At 36.3% G+C, this 19,140-nt stretch overlaps 1 protein-coding gene across 6 annotated transcripts in view; it reads right to left on the bottom strand.

The window, feature by feature from the left end:
* Positions 1 to 19,140, bottom strand: part of ANAPC10 (anaphase promoting complex subunit 10) — a 168,799-nt gene that overhangs the window by 65,294 nt on the left and 84,365 nt on the right. For 3 of the 6 annotated variants that reach the window (XM_070769053.1, XM_019977165.2, XM_070769054.1), the window contains exon 5: positions 16,733 to 18,426. The exons of 2 other annotated variants lie outside the window; for them this stretch is intronic. In XM_070769053.1, coding sequence (XP_070625154.1) covers positions 18,196 to 18,426 — 231 coding nt within the window. In that variant the 3' untranslated portion in view covers positions 16,733 to 18,195. Of the gene's footprint in view, positions 1 to 16,732; positions 18,427 to 18,751; positions 18,779 to 19,140 lie in introns of those variants that run through there. One more of the 6 variants, XM_070769052.1, reaches the window with a different exon arrangement.

Raw genomic sequence — 19,140 nt, 5'->3', positions numbered from 1 at the left:
ATTTTTAACAGGCATGAGGAAACAGAGTCTAATATGGAAATAACTAAATCTTAGCAGTAGTTGAAGTAACTTACTCCTTTCTTTATCTCATTAGGATGGAAAACTATCTTTTTGCTTGACACATACACATGACGATGACAAATGCTCTGTGTATCTTCCATTAAATGAAATAAAATACACAGTACAACGTCACTATGGTGACAATCTCTTTTATAATCATTTTTATGATGAAGTGTCTCAGATATATACTTTTAAAAATATAAAGAATATAATAAGCCCCTGGGTATACACTATACAGCTTAAGTAATAAAGCATTACAAATGTAATTGAAGCCCTAATGATCTCATTCTCAGTTTCTCTTTCCCCTGGACCCCAACATACTCACCATACTGAATTTGGCATTATTTATTCACATGGGATGTAGTCTCAGGGTTACTTTCTCAGATCAAGATAAAAGGGCCATGCTTTTATCAGCCTTCAGAGTTATTCTCCTTGTGCCTCTGAGTTGAATTTACGATGTGGCAAAGGTCTAGTAGTATCAGAATCAGGTACTATTTTTTAAATTAAATCAAAAGAGGGAAAATATGCCATTTTAAAGCCACTCCAACTGTGAAAAGTCAGTGATATTTATAAAAAAACTTTGTAGGCGTGGAAAGAATTCAAGATTTGAGTTTCAACAATATGGCAGAGTATACATTAAAAACCCTCCAGCTACATCAACTGGAAATGCTGGGAAATTTTGCATAAACTTAAAAAAATGCACAGCTAAGCTCACATATTATAAAAGAAGAATATCCAGGTGCCAGGAATAATGAAGCTACTTCAAACTGGACTGGCAATGAGGTTACCCTGTGCTTGCCTCAGAGGGGAGTGGTGAGGAATAGCTGCAATCTAGGACTTCGGTTTTTAAGGGAAAGCAAAGGATAGATAACTTGGCTCCTGAAAATAGAGAACTGAAACTAAGATCCCCACATAAAATTGGAAGGTCTAAACACTCAGTTGAGGGGAAGAACTTTGCCCACACAGAAAACGAAGGCAATAGACAATAGGGAAACCCGTTTTCCTGTGCTTGGGCTCTGAGTGGGTAAAATAAATCTCTTGAGAATTCAGAATATGGCCTTGCACAACAGAGCACAGAATTTATATCACACGTCATCTACGGAGCCAGAAGCCATATACATATCTTATTGTCGTTTAGTCCCTCAGTCGTGTCGGACTCTTAGCGACCCTATGGACTGTAGTCCATCGGGCTCCTCTGTCCATGGGATTCTCCAGGCAAGAATACTGGAGTGGGTTGCCATGCCCTCCTCCAGGGCATCTTCCCGACCCCAGGACTGAACCTGCCTCTCCTGTGTGTCCTGCATTGGCAGACAGATTCCTTACCAGTGAGCCATGAGGGAAGCCATATATATAATAGGCAGATTCAGTAGCCAAATAACAGATTAAAACTGAAGATATTAACACAATAGAAATAGATGATAGAGACTACTAAAGAATTATGACTAAAAGAATTATCATATAACTAATTAGTCTAAGTGAAAAAGTAAAAGTGTTAGTTGCTCAGTTGTGTCTGACTCTTTGTGACCCCATGGACTATAGCCCACCAGGCTCCTCTGTCCATGGAATTCGCCAGGCAAGAATACTGGAGTGGATTGCCATTACCTTCTCCAGAGGATCTTCCTGACCCAGGGTCCACACTGCAGGCAGATTCTTTACAGTCTGAGCCACCAGGGAAGCCCAATTAGTCTAAATCTCCTCCAAATTCTGATAACTACTACAAATTCTGCATTCCTTAACAAATAATGAAAAGTAGATGAGCAGCTGTTAAGGGAAAGATTAATAAGTGCATTTTGAGTAAAGGTCAGAGCAAAACCAGAAATTCAATTCAGTCACTCAGTTGTATCCGATTCTTTGCGACCCCATGGACTGCAGCATGCCAGGCTTCCCTGTTCATCACCAACTCCTGGAACTTACTCAAACTCATGTCCATCACATCGGTGATGCCATCCCACCATCTCATCATCTGTCATCCCTTTCTCTTCCCGCCTTCAATCCTTCCCAGCATCAGGGTCTTTACCAACAAGTAGGTTCTTCACATCAGGTGGCCAAAATATTGGAGCTTCAGCTTCAGCATCAGTCCTTCCAATGAATATTCAGGACTGATTTCCTTTAGGATGGACTGGTTGGATCTCCTTACAGTCCCAGGGACTCTCAAGAGTCTTCTCCAACACCACAGTTCAAAAGCATCAACTCTTTGGCGCTCAGCTTTCTTTATAGTCCAACTCTCACATCCATACATGACTACTGGAAAAACCATAGCTTTGACTAGATGGACTTCCACTGGTGAAGTAATGGCTCTGCTTTTTAATATGGTGTCTAGGTTGGTCATAGCTTTTCTTCCAAGGAGCAAGCATCTTTTAATTTCATGGCTGCAGTCACTATCTGCAGTGATTCTGGAGCCTCCCAAAACAAAGTCTCTTACTGTTTCCATTGTTTCACCATCTATTTGCCATGAATTGATGGGACCAGATGCCATGATCTTAATTTTTTGAATGTTGAGTTTTAAGCCATCCTGGTGACACAGTCGGTAAAGCATCTGTCTACAATGTGGGAGACCTGGGTTTGATCCCTGGGTTGGGAAGATTCCCTGGAGAAGGAAATGGCAACCCACTCCAGTACTCTTGCCTAGAAAATCCCATGGACGGAGGAGCCTGGTGTCCATGGGGTTGCAAAGAGTCGGACACGACTGAGTGACTTCACTTTCACTTTTTCACTCTCCTCTTTCACTTTCATCAAGAGGCTCTTTAGTTCCTCTTCACTTTCTGCCATAAGGGTGGGGGTCATCTGCATATTTGAGGTTATTGATATTTCTCCCCGGAGAAGGCAATGGCAGATATTTCTCCCAGTGATCTTGATTCCAGCTTGTGCTTCATCCAACCCAGCATTCTGCATGATATACTCTGCATAGAAGCTAATTAAGCAGGGTGACAATATACCACCTTGACCTACTCCTTTCCCAATTTGGAACCAGTCCATTGTTCCATGTCCAGTTCTGACTGTTGCTTCTTGACCTGCAATACAGGCTTCTCAGGAGGCAGGTAAAGTGGTCTGGTATATAAAGAACTAAATTTTCACCACTGAATTATTTTGAAACCATGTAATAATATACAGTTGTGAAAGCACTTAAGAGTTAACTACTGCAAGGAAAATGACCTCCTCTTGGAAATGTGTAAATTGAGGCTCTTTCTTCAAAAGTACCTGAAAAATACAGAGCAAGCAACCACCTATACAGGACCTGGAGAATATAATCTATAAATTAGAACTAACACGGTAGTTTGAAAGTTGGGAGAGGTGGTGAAGCAAAGTGTTATACTCTTCTTTAAAATTTTCCCTATATATAACTATTTGCAATGCTTATAAATTAATGATCAATATATTCACCATTTTCTCCTTGCCTAATTTATTCTTCTGAGGCCCCCATATAATAGACACCTATATAAATATCTCAGCATGATATCAATATGTTTGTTTAAATCAATGTCTACACTTAAAATTTCTGCCTAGCCACATTTAAAACAGACAATGAATCTTGTCTGTTTTATATTTCCAGTCATTTCCTGTCACTTCCTATATTGGTCTCTCATCACAGCACACCTGGGTTTCTCATTTAGTCATCAAATATTTGACTGTAAGCTTATCATTTATTAAGTACCCTTGTTATAGACACTATATTATTTTAAAGCATACAGAAACTATCTTTATTGCCTCCAATGCTTCCTGCTCCAGTTGAATCTTACTGATTTAATCCTCAAAAAACATGTACCTATCTATTCAAAATATACCTATCTATTCAATATGCAAAATGTACCCATCTATACAAAACATGTACCTATGTATTCGACACTCACCTATCTGTTCAAAATTCAACAGTTGTTTCCCTGAAGGAAGATACAGGTCAAACTTCCTACTTGCGTTGGTTTGGGCTGCAATTCGTGGGGTCACAAAGAGTCAGACACGACTGAGAGACTGAACTGAACTGAACTGATCTTTCAAATAAGCCATATGGATTTTTTCCTACCAGAGAGTCAAAGTGTATGAAAAAAACATATATTTACAAAAAACATGTAAGAAATATAAGGATATGAAATGACAGAAAGAAAAGGAATGGAAAAAGATATAACATTTAAATACTAATCAAAGGAAAACAAGCATAGCTTTATTAAATCAGACAAAGCAGACTTTATGGCAAAAAAAATGACTAGAGACAAACAAGTACACTTTATAATACATGGTTTGATTGTTCAGAGAGAAATAATAATTCTAAGTGTGTAGGTATTTAGTAACAGAGCCTCAAAATATATAAAGATAAAATTGACAGGATTACTAGAAAGATTAGGCAAGTCCACAATCATGTGGAAGATTTTCATACAACTTTCTTACTAATGGATAGAATTAGCAGACAAAGTAATCAGAATATATAATATTGGACAACACAATAAACCTGACCTAATATATATATATGGAGCATATATGATATATATGGAGCAATATATATATATATATATATATATAATTTGTATGAGACATGAATAAAAATTTGAGCACATGCTGGGCTATTAGAGCAAGTTTCAACAAACTTCAAAAAATGTTTTCCTTTCACAGGGTGACTGTGCTAGAAATGAATGATAAAAGAATATTTTGAAAATTACCAAATATTTGGACAGAAAATTAAGCAATGTACTTCAAAATAAATGATGGGTCAAAGAGAAACCTTTTTACAAAAGTTAGAAAATATTCTAACTGAAGATATGTATTAAAACATATTAAACCAACCAGAGCTGTACAAGTCCAAAGAAAATAGAAGAAAATAATAAAAAGCAGAAATTAATAAAGTAGAAAATAATAAAAAGCAGAAATTAATAAAAATAGAACAAATATACATAATAGAGAGGATAAAACTAAAATTTAAGTCTTAGAAAAGACTAACAGAACTGATAAGTTTCTACTGAGGCTGACAAGAAGAAAATTGAGACGTCACATATAACAAAGTCAGGAATGATGAGGGATCTACCACCACAGATCTGACAGACATTCTAAATATCGTAAAATGACACTATGAATAACTTATGCCAATAAATTTGAAAATATAGATAAATGGATAAATTCCCAATAAAATACAAATTACCAAAACTTACACAAAAAGAAGTACAAAAATCTGAATAGTTCTCCATCTATTTAAAATTAATGATCAAACCTATAATTATGCCTTCACAGGGAATTTTATAAAGCATTTAAGAAACCATTCATCTTACACAAACTCTTCCAAAAAACAGAAAAATTTAAAAACTTTCCCATTTGTTTTATGAAACCAAAAACATGACAAGGACAGTACAAAGAAAGGAATCTCACAGGTCAACTCACTCATGGTGAAAAAGTCTTAAACTAATTTTTAGCAAATCCAGTGATTCACATGTAGGATTTATTCCAGGACAGATGATTAATTTAACACTCAAAAATCATCTAATATAATTCAACATACTATAAAATAGAGAAAAAAAATCTTATGGTTATTTCAATAGGTGCAAGGAAAGCATCTTATACATTCAATATTCATTCATGATTTAAAAACAAATAAAAGAATTATTAATCTAGAAATACAAGGGACTAGCATTGATTTTATCAATATTAAGTATTTCTCTGAAAAAAATATAAAAAACCTAAGCAAACATATAAAACAGGGAAATCTTGAAAGCTTTGCCATTGGGACCAGAAATAAGATAAGAATGACTGCTTTCAATGTGACTTCAATACACCACAGGAGGATGTAGCTAGTATGAAAAGGAAATAAAATAAGTAAAAGTATAAGAAAAATAAAAGAAATAAAATAGCCATCATTTAGAAATGTAAAAAGAATCTACAGAAAATTCTAATTAGAGGTAAGTAATAAATTTGCTAGATATAAAGTGAAAATAAAAAATTAATTTTACTTCTATTTACCAAAATAAATTTTTTAAAAGTATCATCCATAATATCATCAAAAATACCAAATTCTTAGAAGTAAATCTACAAAACATGTACAAGATGTCTCCCTAAAAATGTATAAAACATCATCAAAAGAAATTAAAGACTTAAATACAAGGGAGTTTTTAGTGACTTAGAAGACAATATTGTAAAAGCATGTTGTTGTTCAGTCACTAAGTCATGTCCGACTCTTTGTGATCCCATGAAGTGCAGCATAAATTATCAAATTGATCTATAGATTCATAGCAATCCCAAGAAAAATTCTACCCAGTTTGTGTGTGTTTGTGTCCACACATGCACGCATGTACCCTGATAAGCTGAATTCAAAATGTATATAATAATAATAATGAAAAATGTCAAGAATACTTGAGAGAGTGTTAAGAAGGAACAGACTGTACTTGATATAGCTATACCTGATATCAAACTGTTACAACCCAACAGTAATAAGACAGTATGTTTTTGGTACAAGAGACAAATGGGATTGTGTAGGGAATGCAAAAACATACCATACACATATAGACACTTGATTTGAAATACAGGTGACATTGTAGAGCAATGGGAAATTATGGTCTTCAATGAGTGGTGCTGGGTCAATGTATATGGAAGAAAAAATTGAAATTTAACTCTTATCATCTAAGATGGATTGCACACTTAAGTCTACACAACAAACCAAATAAAGCTTTTAGAAGATAATATAAGAGAATATCTGTACAATTCTCAGGTTGGAAAAGCCTTCTTACCGCACAAAAATCACTAAACATCATGGAAAAGATTAATAAATTGGTTTATATTAAAAGTGAGAATTTCTGTTCATTAAGAGATCCCATCTTTAAGAGAATGAAAAAGGAAAACCATAGAGTAGAAGACAGTTACAACACTGATAACTGTCAAAGCATTTATAACCAGAATATGTGAAGCACTTTTATAAATCAACAAGGAAAACAAGATAAAAATTTTAAATGAACAATAGACTAGAATACTTCACAAAAGACATTATCCAAATTGACAACATATGAAAAGTGGCGTGATCTCGTTAACTACTACGAACAGAAAATTAAAACTACAATAAGACAACACTACATTCATCAAAGTGGCTACAATTTAAAAGACCAACAATACTAAATTGCTGAGTAGATGAAGCAGCAGAGACTCATACCCTGCTGTTGACATGTGCATGATTACATGCACTTTTGAAAATGATGATGAGTCAAAAGACAGGTAGTAGAATTTCATAACAGCATTATTTGTAATAGCTTCAAATGGGAAAACACAATAACAAACATCAGTAGAATGAGTAAACAAACTACTGTCGATTCCTACAAGAGGGGCTTCCTTGGTAGCTCAGCAGTAAAGAATCTGCCAGTGCAAGAGATGTGGGTTCCATCCCTGGGTCTGGAAGATCCCCTGGAAAAGGAAATGGCAACCCGTTCCAGTGTTCTTGCCTGGGAAATCCTATGGAAAGAGGGGCCTAGCAGGCTACAGTCCATGGGGCCACAAAACAGTTGGATACAAGTTAGAGACTAAACAAAAACAATATTTCAACAATAGAATACTAGATATATAGCAGTAAAAATGAACAGACTACAGCTATAAGATACAGTAATATGAATATATATTACAAAAATCATGCTGAGTAAAAGGAAACCAACACAAAAGAAAATATACTGCACATTGTATGTATTAATACATATGGATATTACATTAGGGGTAGAGGTCAATCTTAGAGGGAAGGAAGGGACAGTGGTTGAGATGGCACATGAAGAGGGCTTCAAGGAGGTATTTTAGCCGTTGGCATGGATATGGGTGTCCACTTTGACCTAATTCATTGAGCTAGTGTTTGGTGCATTTCACTGTATACACATTATGCTACACACACACACACACATACAACTAAAAAGGAAAAAAGCTCGTAAAACCTTTAGCCAAAGATTACACAGATAGGGTTTAGGTGCTCACATAATTCCTACATTACTGAGTTACTTCCTTTTAGCTTGTAAATAATAGAAAATTTCACACATTAAAAATCTCTTGTATTCACTAGCTATACAAAGCGGAGAAGGCAATGGCACCCCACTCCAGTACTCTTGCCTGGAAAATCCCATGGACGGAGGAGCCTGGTAGGCTGCAGTCCATGAGGTCGCTAAAAGTCGGACTGAGCAACTTCACTTTCACTTTTCACTTTCATGCATTGGAGAAGGAAATGGCAACCCACTCCAGTGTTCTTGCCTGGAGAACCCCAGGGACAGAGGAGCCTGGTAGGCCATCTATGGGGTCGCACAGAGCCAGACACGACTGAAGCGACTTAGCAGCAGCAGCAGCAGCAGCAGCTATACAAAGAGCATATGCAAAATTGTTTCTATTATTTAAATCAAGAAACTGTGCTTGCACTATATCATTTTTCATATCACTAGTATATTTCATGATATAAATCTTAAAAGATATTTCATATCTTTAAAAGGGATTATAGTACGAATGGATTTCCCTGGTAGCTCAGGCAGTAAAGAATCTGCCTGCAATGCAGGAGATCCAGGTTTGATCCCTGGGTCAGGAAGATCCCCTGGAGAAGGGAACAGCAACCCACTCTAGTGTTCATGCCTGGAGAATTCCATGGACAGAGGAGCCTGGTGGGCTACAGTCCATGGGGTTGCAAAGAGTCAGACACGACTGAGTGACTAACACACACACATAGTATGAATAATATGGTTTCAAAGACTTCTTCATTTCTAAAAGAAGTCTTTATTTTTTAATCTAAAAGTAATTAGATGTAAGACAAGCACAAATTGGACCCAAAGGACTCAAGTTGTATTTCTACTAAATGATGACTTTGTTTAAACACATAACACATCCAAAAACTCAAATATTTTTATAATGGCCACTTGAGAGCCTTATTTAGAGCTGTGTGTAATTTCTGATAGTTTTGCTTTCAAGTGGATTTTTCTAAGAATTCCCTTTATTATCTAAATCTCTGGAACAAAAGGAGAGAACCTGAAACAATGACTGGGCATTTCTGTGGTTCCACAAGAATCATCCACTGAGCAATTCCCTTTGGAAAAGCACAGATTTCCACCCAACTGTTCACCCCAGGCAAACTTCTGACAGTCTTCTTCAAGGTCCAATCTTAATTAAGACAAATGTTAAATAAATCTTTTGATTTACATAAAACTAGTTTAAAAAAATAGTTTAGTTCCATAGTCTCCTTCACAACTTACAATGGTGGTAGGTGTTAGGCTACCATATTGCATCTTTTCTCTTCTGAAGTTTTAATAAAAATATAGCATTTGGAAATGACATGGAGAAAAGGGAACCCTCTTGCTCTGTTGGTGGGAATGTAAATTGTAACAGCTACTATGAAGAAGAGTATGATGATTCCTTAAAAAACTAGGAATAATACTACCATATGACCAAAAAATGCCAGTACTGGGCACACACCCTGAGAAAAACATAATTGAAAGAGATGTATGTACCTCAATGTTCACTGCAGCACTTTTTACAATAGCTAGGACATGGAAGATGATTCATCCATTGACAGATGAACGGACACAGAAATTGTGGTACGTAAATACAATGGAGTATTACTCAGCTATAAAAAAGAATGCATTTGAGTCAGTCCTAATGAGGTAGATGAACCTACAGCTACTGTAGAGTGAGAAAGAAAAAGACAAATATTGTATATTAAAGCATGTGTATGGAATCTAGAAAGACAGCACTGATGAATCTATTGTTGCGAGGCAGCAGTGGAGATACAGACATAGGGAAGAGACTTGTGGGCACAAGTGGGGGAAGGGGAGGGTGGGATGAATGGAGAGCAGCAAGGAAACATGTATGTTACTATACGTAGAACAGCCAGCCAGCAGGAATTTGCCGTGTGACACAGGGAGCTTGACCCAGTGCTCTGTGGAATGAGGTGGGAGATAGCAAGCAAGTTCAAGAGGGAGGAGACAGATGCATACCTGTGACTGATTCATGTTGATGTGTGGCAGAAACCAGCACAATATTTTTAAAGCAATTATCTACCAATAAATTTTCTAAAAAATAATACAGCATTAAATATAAGAGGAATATAAGGGTATAAAACTAGTTACCCATATCCAACAGGGTAAGATTAAACTTTCACCCCATTCTGCCCTACCTTTCTTTCATCCTAAATTAACACGTTACTAAAATTAAAACCCTGCTTACTGTAATCTGAATATAATCTCCTCAGTCCTCCACAAATGCAGTTTTCCATGCCTAAAATGCCCTCTCATTTATCTCTACTTAAAATTGCACAAACTGGACCCAAATTGGAAATTTGGTCCAAATTGGATCCACTGTTCTAGAACCAGTGTATAAATTTAGAAACACTTCCTCCCTATTCCTGATGACTCCCAACTAAAAGGAAACTTAGTTCCTTTACTCTGAGCCACTCTCTACCCCGATACTCCATCCCTGAGGAGGTAAACATTTGATTTGTAAATATAGGAAAAATAAAATTCCATCCTCCTTCTAGGGAGCCTCCTGACTCATTCAGTGCAGCCAGTTATGACCTGAATCTTAAGGATTCATTATTAGAAAAGCCCAAATTAGCTAAGACTTAAAAACACATCCATCAATCTGTAGTCTGTCAAGAAAGAAGGTGATACTCTGACCTTTACCTTCACTATTTCTCAACTTGTACATAAGCTGGCAAGAAGGCCTCTTTAGATACCCTACGTGCATGAATTTCTCTTTCATAAGAACCTTACTGACTACCCTGGGCATTGGTGATATTTATCCTTATTAAAAAGATACTTATCTGTTTAATGCAATACTACCTTCTATTAAGTATGCATGAGTGTCTGTGTTCCTAGCTATCATCAGCTAGATTATAAATTCTTTCTAAACAGGAAATATGTTTTCTACTTATTTATATTCTACACAGGATATAAGGAATATAATCATACATGTTGTTTGAAAAAAGATAATTTTTCTCTTGGAAACTATATGCAGTACAACTGACCACAGCAGTGTAGAGTCAACATCTTTTTTATTTAATAGGGATAAGTAATCAAGTATCCTTAATAACAAAAAAAATGACAGTCGATTATTTCCATCTAAATAAATCTTTATAAAATGTGTTGCATGCTTTCCAACCTTAGTAAATGTTATATGTCACTGTATTTATCTCTCTTCATTGGCACAGTGTTAGTAAAATGATCAGCTTTGTTATTAGAGATAGTCTAGGAGAGTGACTATTATTCAACTGATTAAAATAGATAAAATGTACCCAAAATGACACAAGAATCCAACATTTCTTTTAGAAAATCAATCCTTATCATTAAATTCCAAAGGGCCAAGAACAAACAAACAAAAGAAGTGGCTAAAAGCAGCTAAGGAATTCAGAACTAGAATCAGCAGTAAGAGTGGGTCTAGGAGACTGGCTTAGAACTAGTTAAGACAGGGTCAGAGAACACTGGAGCTTCCTGTTCAGCGTGATACTCATTTCCTACCAGTGGGAATGCACATGTGTATTAAAGTGCAGGGTTGTTAGCATCTATTCCAGTTTGCAAGATTAGAAAGTTTTATCTGGTACCTTTTCTTTTTTTGGTAAGACTGAATTGACCTAGAAAGATGTGAATGAGGTGAAACTAAAAGTGATAATTCATGTGGAGAAAGAATCTTCAGGGTTTACAGAAAGATGAAGGAGAAGATTCAAAAGTACACCCAAACACCAGCCTAGCAGTTGAAGATTTCAAGAAAAAAATGAATTTTGTTCCAAATAGCCCAAATGATGGGGACAAAATGAAAGAAGACTCCTGAAGAATAAGTTCTTTGTATCTCTTATCAGTTACTGAATGTTACCTTAAGAAATAAAGTTTTAAAATAAACAGTAAAATCCCTTTCCTTTGTCTTGATAGACACCTGAGTGTGTTATAACTCAACAGCTGTTACAACTTAACGGCTTGTAATCATCCTTCTCTTTACTAAGCCTACAGTCTATTTCGTTTTGTCTTCACATCCATTTAACCTGTGATTTTCATGAATTTTAACAGTTGAAAAACAAACAGCTGGCTGAATGCTCTACTGCAGTCTTTTGAATACTTTGCTTCTTGGTAAGCGATCAGCATTTTGATACTGCTGTAGTAATAACAGGAAATGATCTGTTAAAATCTGGATCTCCAGCTATAGATGAATGCCAGGGTAAAGAGGATAGCCAGTCTCAGAATAAAGTCTATAAAAATAGTTGGGGGAGTTCCTTCTAGGACCACAGGGAGAGAATCGTAATTTGCTCTCAACATTGGAAAAGTAAATGCACAGTGGAAAAACATCTTACGGTGATCACTGAACTCCATCAGTGGAAAGTTTACAGCCACAAGTGCAATAATTAAAACAACCGAGATGGTAAATACTAGAGTTTCAATGATACACGGTGTGAAATATCATCTCCTGAAATATTAATTCACTCAGAAAAAGATTTCATAAGCAGGTAGACTACCTTTAAAAAGGTGTAATTTTGCTTATGTTGGCAAAATAGTAAATCGGTTCTATTAACCAGAAAGGACAAGAGAAAATAAACAACCATCGTAGGATTCCTCCTAAGTCACTTCAGTCATGTCCGACTCTGTGCAACCCACAGATGGCAGCCCACCAGGCTCCCCTGTCCCTGGGATTCTCCAGGCAAGAACACTAGAGTGGGTCACCATTTCCTTCTCCAATGCAGGAAAGTGAAAAGTGAAAGTCAGGTTGCTCAGTCGTGTCGGACTCTTAGCGACCCCATGGACTGCAGCCCACCAGGTTCCTCCGTCCATGGGATTTTCCAGGCAAGAGTACTGGAGTGGGGTGCCATTGGATTAGCCATAGAAAAAAGGGAGGGTACTTACACATAAAACTAAAATATAGACTGGTTAATATTAGTAAAAAAATAATTTCAACTTTTCATATAATATTGCCATGGATTATAGACATTTTCTTGAATTTAAAGTGGGGGGAGTCCTAATTAATTAGCCTTTAGATATGACCTGTTAATAGAATAAGTCATTATTATGGATAATTAATAAAGTAATCCCTGAGGCTTTTGTTGTTGTTGTCTTCTCTCTAATGCTTTCTAGACACCACTGCACAGAAGCAGGCTCAACTAAATGGCAGATCATGAAGCGCAGAGAGCCTCCTTGTAGATGGCTGGTAAACAGCCTTGTGCAGCGAACACGTCCAAACACCATACCCCAGGGAGTCATAGCAGAAGTGAGGAAAGCCAAAACAATGTGGGCAAAAGAAGGTAATCTTGCTTTAAAAGATCCACAAGGCAAAAGTGTCTCCAAATAACCACAACTGCAAAGTATTATTTTCCCTAATGCTTTAACATATTCTGCAACTCATCATTTTAAAAAGTAATTGATGAAACAAGCTAATAACCAAGAAGTCAATTAAAAATGACATATAATAAGACATTAAGAATTTAAAGCCAGATTTTCTAACACTAGAAACACATCAAATCTCTGTATTTGAGTCAAAACTTTATACTCATAAAAATTTGTAACTAGTAGTCATAATAACAAAAAGGACAGAGCCATGGTGTCCAAAATTACTTTTCAAGACTGGCCTGTGTTTTAATCATTGGAAGCTTTCAAACATACAAAACATCACTGGATTCCTGACATTCAAATCATCTGTTTCAAATTAATAATTGTTATTCATGTAAAAGCAACGATAGTCTGGATTTGAGAATAAGCTTGGAAAGTGAGTGAGCTAGCTGATGTTACGAACAGTCTTTCTTTCCGGAATTCCACCTCCTCCACAGTGCCTTCTCCAGCTTTACCTCTAACTTCCTGAACAGGACGTCAACTCTCTTTTCTACAGAGCGATCTTACCGCTCTAAATTCTGACCTGGTTATCAGAGACCTATTATTTCCCTCAGTAGACTAAAAGCAACTGGAAAGCAAAGTCTGCATCAGATTTACTTTGGTTTTATTATTACATCTAATTCAACACTCAATATATGTTAGTGTTTTGATAAGTTGGGTATTTACTACTCTTCAATGAACTGTTGTATTTTATAATTCCACAGTTTTATGGAGTGTTTCTTGTGACAATATTTCCTCAGTTGATAAACTGATTTTTAAAGTGTCCAATACTTTGATTACATGTGAAATGAAAACATTTAAATCTCACAAATGCACAGTTTTATCAATACTCAAAAATGTATACTGATTGCAGATGAACCCATGAATTTTCTGTCATTGTCTTATTAACTGTTAAAATGGATTTTCAATGCTAGTTTTCTATTCTCAGATTCTATACAGTAAGAAATATAACTACATTGAGTTTAGCATTTTGTGTGATTCCTATGTGAAACAGGTAGAATAAGCTGTTTTTTAAAAGTCAGCTTTATTAAGGCATTTTAAATGTGTAAATTGGCAAATTTTGGAGTATGTATATAGCTGTGAAACCAGTACCACAGTCAAGATAATGAACATTTCTGTCATCCGCTCAAGTAATTCATCCCTCTGACTTCTCTCTACACCCCATCCAATGCAACCACTGATATGCCTTCTATCACTTGATGAGTATGTTCTAGAGTTTTTAAAAAATGGAATCATACAGACTATAGTCATTTTAGTGGCTTCTTTCAGCATAATTATTTTGGAAATTTATCCACATTGTTGCATGTATTCATTAACTTCATTTATTTGTATTACTGAGTAGTATTCTATTACATGGATTTACCACAATTTGTTTATACCTTCTCCTGTTGAACAACATAGGCTTTGCTGCCAATTTTTAGGTACTACAAATAAAGCTGCTATGAACACTCATGTGCAAGTCTTAGCATGGACATACACTCTCTTTTCTCTTTGGTAAATACCTGTAAGAGGAATGATTGGTCATATAATATGCATCTGTTAAACTTTTTAAAAAATTACCAAATTCCTTATCAACATTGTTTATTTATCAATTACATCCTTATCAGCAGTCTGACATGAGGTCCAGTTCCTCCATACCTTTGCTAACACTTGCAATTGTCTTTTTAATCACAGACATTCTAGTGGCTGTGAAATGGTATCTCATTAAGATTTCGATTTGCATTTCACTAACATCCAGTGGTCATGTATGGATGTGAGAGTTGGACTGTGAAGAAGGCAGAGCACCGAAGAACTGATGCTTTTGAACTGTGGTGTTGGAGAAGATTCTTGAGAGTCCCTTGGATTGTAAGGAGATCCAACCAGTCCATTCTGAAGGAGATCAGCCCTGGGAGTTCTTTGGAAGGAATGATGCTAAAGCTGAAACTCCAGTACTTTGGCCACCTCATGCGAAGAGTTGACTCATTGGAAAAGACTCTGATGCTGGGAGGGATTGGGGGCAGGAGGAGAAGGGGACGCCAGAGGATAAGATGGCTGGATGGCATCACCGACTCGATAGACATGAGTTTGGGTGAACTCCGGGAATTGGTGATAGACAGGGAGGCCTGGCGTGCTGCGATTCATGGGGTTGCAAAGAGTCGGACACGACTGAGCGACTGAACTGAACTGAACTGAACTGAACATCCAATGAAGTTGAACATCTTTTCATATGCTTATTTGCCAATCATATGTCTTCTTTGGTGAAATGTTGGCTTAAATCTTTTGTTCACTTTAATTGAATTTTTTTTCTTCCTATTCAGTTATAAGAGTTCTTTATATATTCAAGACACAAATCTTTTATTGGATATATAATTTACTTTCAAGAGAGAAATAAAACTGCTTCAGGTAATTATGCATTGTTATTGTACTTCAGATAATCCTTAAAATAGGGGAACCATTACCTCCATAATCCTCCACTACCAAGTTTTCCTATGCCTAATGAGGTAGTCAGCCAGCTGGCTTATGGAAAACAGGGAAAGGGAACAGAAGCAGAAAACGTACTGATTTTCCCAACAATCTTCTTCGGATCAGATCAGATCAGTCGCTCAGTCGTGTCCGACTCTGCGACCCCATGAAACACAGCACACCAGGCCTCCCTGTCCATCACCAACTCCCGGAGTTCACTCAGACTCACGTCCATTGAGTCAGTGATGCCATCCAGCCATCTCATCCTCTGTCGTCCCCTTCTCCTCCTGCCCCCAATCCCTCCCAGCATCAGAGTCTTCCAAGGAGTCAACTCTTCGCATGAGGTGGCCAAAGGACTGGAGTTTCAGCTTTAGCATCATTCCTTCCAAAGAAATCCCAGGGCTGATCTTTAGAATGGACTGGTTGGATCTCCTTGCAGTCCAAGGGACTCTCAAGAGTCTTCTCCAACACCACAGTTCAAAAGTATCAATCTTCTTAATCCCTACTAATTTTAGGAGTTTCTTCACAACCTATTAGTATAGTAGAAAATAACAGACTGCATCTGATAAATGATAATTATTACTAATAAAACCTCCTGTAACTTTTATTAGATTTCTCTGTATTTGAGATGAAGACCTTGTGTTTACATAAATTTTTCCTTATCAGACTAACAAAGAACATCTAATACAGTGCCAACTATATATTACTCTTCTTACTTCCTTGATTCGCTCCTGTTTTTAAAACTCCTATCCATGTTTTTCTTCAGCTCTCTCTTCTTTCCCTCCCAGTACCCCACATCTGTATTTGAGATTAATTTGCTGATCTCAAATGAGTTTTGGTTACAGACTTCTTGCTGACCATATAGTCACCTACCATGCTTCTTACTCTAAGGAGAAAATGAAAATAACAAACTCTTTGTGGAACTCATAGAAAAAGAGCTGAGGTTCTGCTGAGTCAAAAAAATGAAACCTTTATTTTTTATAGCATCCACATAAATCAGTGGCCACAATAAATCAAATCTACCACAATAAAATCAAACCCATAATTATTTTTTAAACTTTGTTAATTTAAGACTTCAGTCTACCCAGTAATGCAAGAACCTCTGAGGAATCTTTCCCAAACAAGGGCCAATAAGGGGCGGGAATTCCCTGGTGGTCTAGTGGTTAGGACTCCATGCTTTCACTGCCAAGGGTCCAGGTTTGAGCCCTGATTGGGGAACTAACAGCTCACAAGCATGTAGCACAGCCACAAAAAGAAAAAAAAAATTACCCAATATAGGGAAGTTCTGTCTCCCTCAAAGTAAGAAATATGGGGCAGCAAGTAGCATTGGGAAAAACATACAGAATCAAATGGATCCATGTTAAACCATGGAAAGAAAACTCATTTAAGCACCTTTAAAATATTTTTATATGTAAAGAATAATTTCACATATTTTAAAAAATTTTGTGAGCTACATTATATCCCTCAGGGAATGCGACTTCAGTGTCAGATACAAATTTGAAACTAACTATCCTATAAGCAGCATCAGAATTAGGATAAACAGTAGATTATAGTAGCAATCTGACACAATATTAGGATATAGACAACTCGGGTTAAAAATATTTCATGAAAGTACAATAATTATGCTACAATTAATAACACTCCCCAAATCAGAGTGGTTCTCATAAGACACTGAATGCTAAGCTTATTTTGACAGTTTTTTAAAAGGCCTAAAAAAAAATAAATAAATAAATAAATAAAAGGCCTAGTATCGGGACTTCTCTGTTGGTCCAGTGGTTAAGAATCTGCCTTGCAATGCAGGGGTTCACAGGTTCGCTCCCTGGTTGGGGAACTAAGTTGTTCCATGCTGTGGAACAACTAAACCCGTGTCACAACTAGAGTCCGTGTGCCACAAAGGAAGAGCCTGTGTGCTGCAACTAAGACTCGAACCAACCAAATAAACAAATTAAAAAAATTTTTTTAAAGGCTTAGCATTAATATAAGACATTCCTCTGGATAGAAAAAACTAATAATAATTTTGACTTATTAAAGATAATATCTATTGATAAAACATAGTTTTGTTCCCAAACATGCAATACATCATTACTCTAATGAATGATCACTATATAAAATAATTACCTAGTTAGTAAAAATACTTGTGTATATCTTAAAATTTTTTCAGTTCAGTTGGCTTTCTTTTGGTATAAGGAAAATTAAATGATTGGTTCAAGTTCATTTTTAATAATTATAAAATATGTGAGCCTTATTATATGTTAAAGAAAATAAAGATATTATGACCCAAAATGTATTTATTCAATTTACAATAAAATACTTTTCAATGCATACCAAATTGCAAAATAATTAATTTATTTTTCAATAAAGATACCAGATTTAATATGTACTGATAAGATGTTTAATGACTTTTGTTCTAAGGTCACCTTATTGAGCGATACATCATGAAATCAATAGTTGTACATCTAGGAAATTTACCAATGGAGCTCTCTTCCACTGGTGTGTATATTTTAATCTGTCTCATGTGGGTATCTCTTCCATTTTGGTGATTGGCTAGAACAGCAATCTGTATCATGAATGTGCGAGTTGGCTTCTTATGATTATCAGTTAAGGGAACGTGAATCCAGCCACTTGGTTCCACCAATTCAAGTTGCTGCCAAGAAAAGAAGAGTCAGATTATGTTTTCATCCAACAAAACATAATTTATTCTAATGAATGCATTCTAAAGTTAACTTATAATTAACATTTTTCTCACTGAGAACATGACAATATAATAAACATTATCAGTTATCTGGCACTTCTGGCATGGTCCACGGTTTTATAGTTGTTAAGCACCTATATGTACCATCTTAGACAAAATAAAAATAGAATTATTTGCAATTCAGTATTTAATGAAACTTGTATAACATACCAAGATAATCACAATGGTGTGATCACTCACCTAGAGCCAGACATCCTGGAATGTGAAGTCAAGTGGGCCTTAGAAAGCATCACTACGAACAAAGCTAGTGGAGGTGATGGAATTCCAGTTAGTTGAGCTATTTCAAATCCTGAAAGATGATGCTGTGAAAGCACTGCACTCAATATGACAACAAATTTGGAAAACTCAGCAGTGGCCATAGGACTGGAAAAGGTCAGTTTTCATTCCAATCCCAAAGAAAGGCAATGCTAAAGAATGCTCAAACTACCGCACAATTGCACTCATCTCACACGCTAGTAAAGTAATGCTCAAATTCTCCAAGCCAAGCTTCAGCGATATGTGAACTTCCAGATGTGCAAGCTGGTTTTAGAAACGGCAGAGGAACCAGAGATCATCATCGCCAACATCCGCTGGATCATGGAAAAAGCAAGAGAGTTCCAGAAAAAC

Source organism: Bos indicus, chromosome 17, assembly GCF_029378745.1.
Source record: "Bos indicus isolate NIAB-ARS_2022 breed Sahiwal x Tharparkar chromosome 17, NIAB-ARS_B.indTharparkar_mat_pri_1.0, whole genome shotgun sequence".
NCBI lineage: Eukaryota > Metazoa > Chordata > Mammalia > Artiodactyla > Bovidae > Bos > Bos indicus.
The sequence above is the reverse complement of the archived record's forward strand: the minus strand, read 5'-3'. Positions and strand labels throughout refer to the sequence as shown.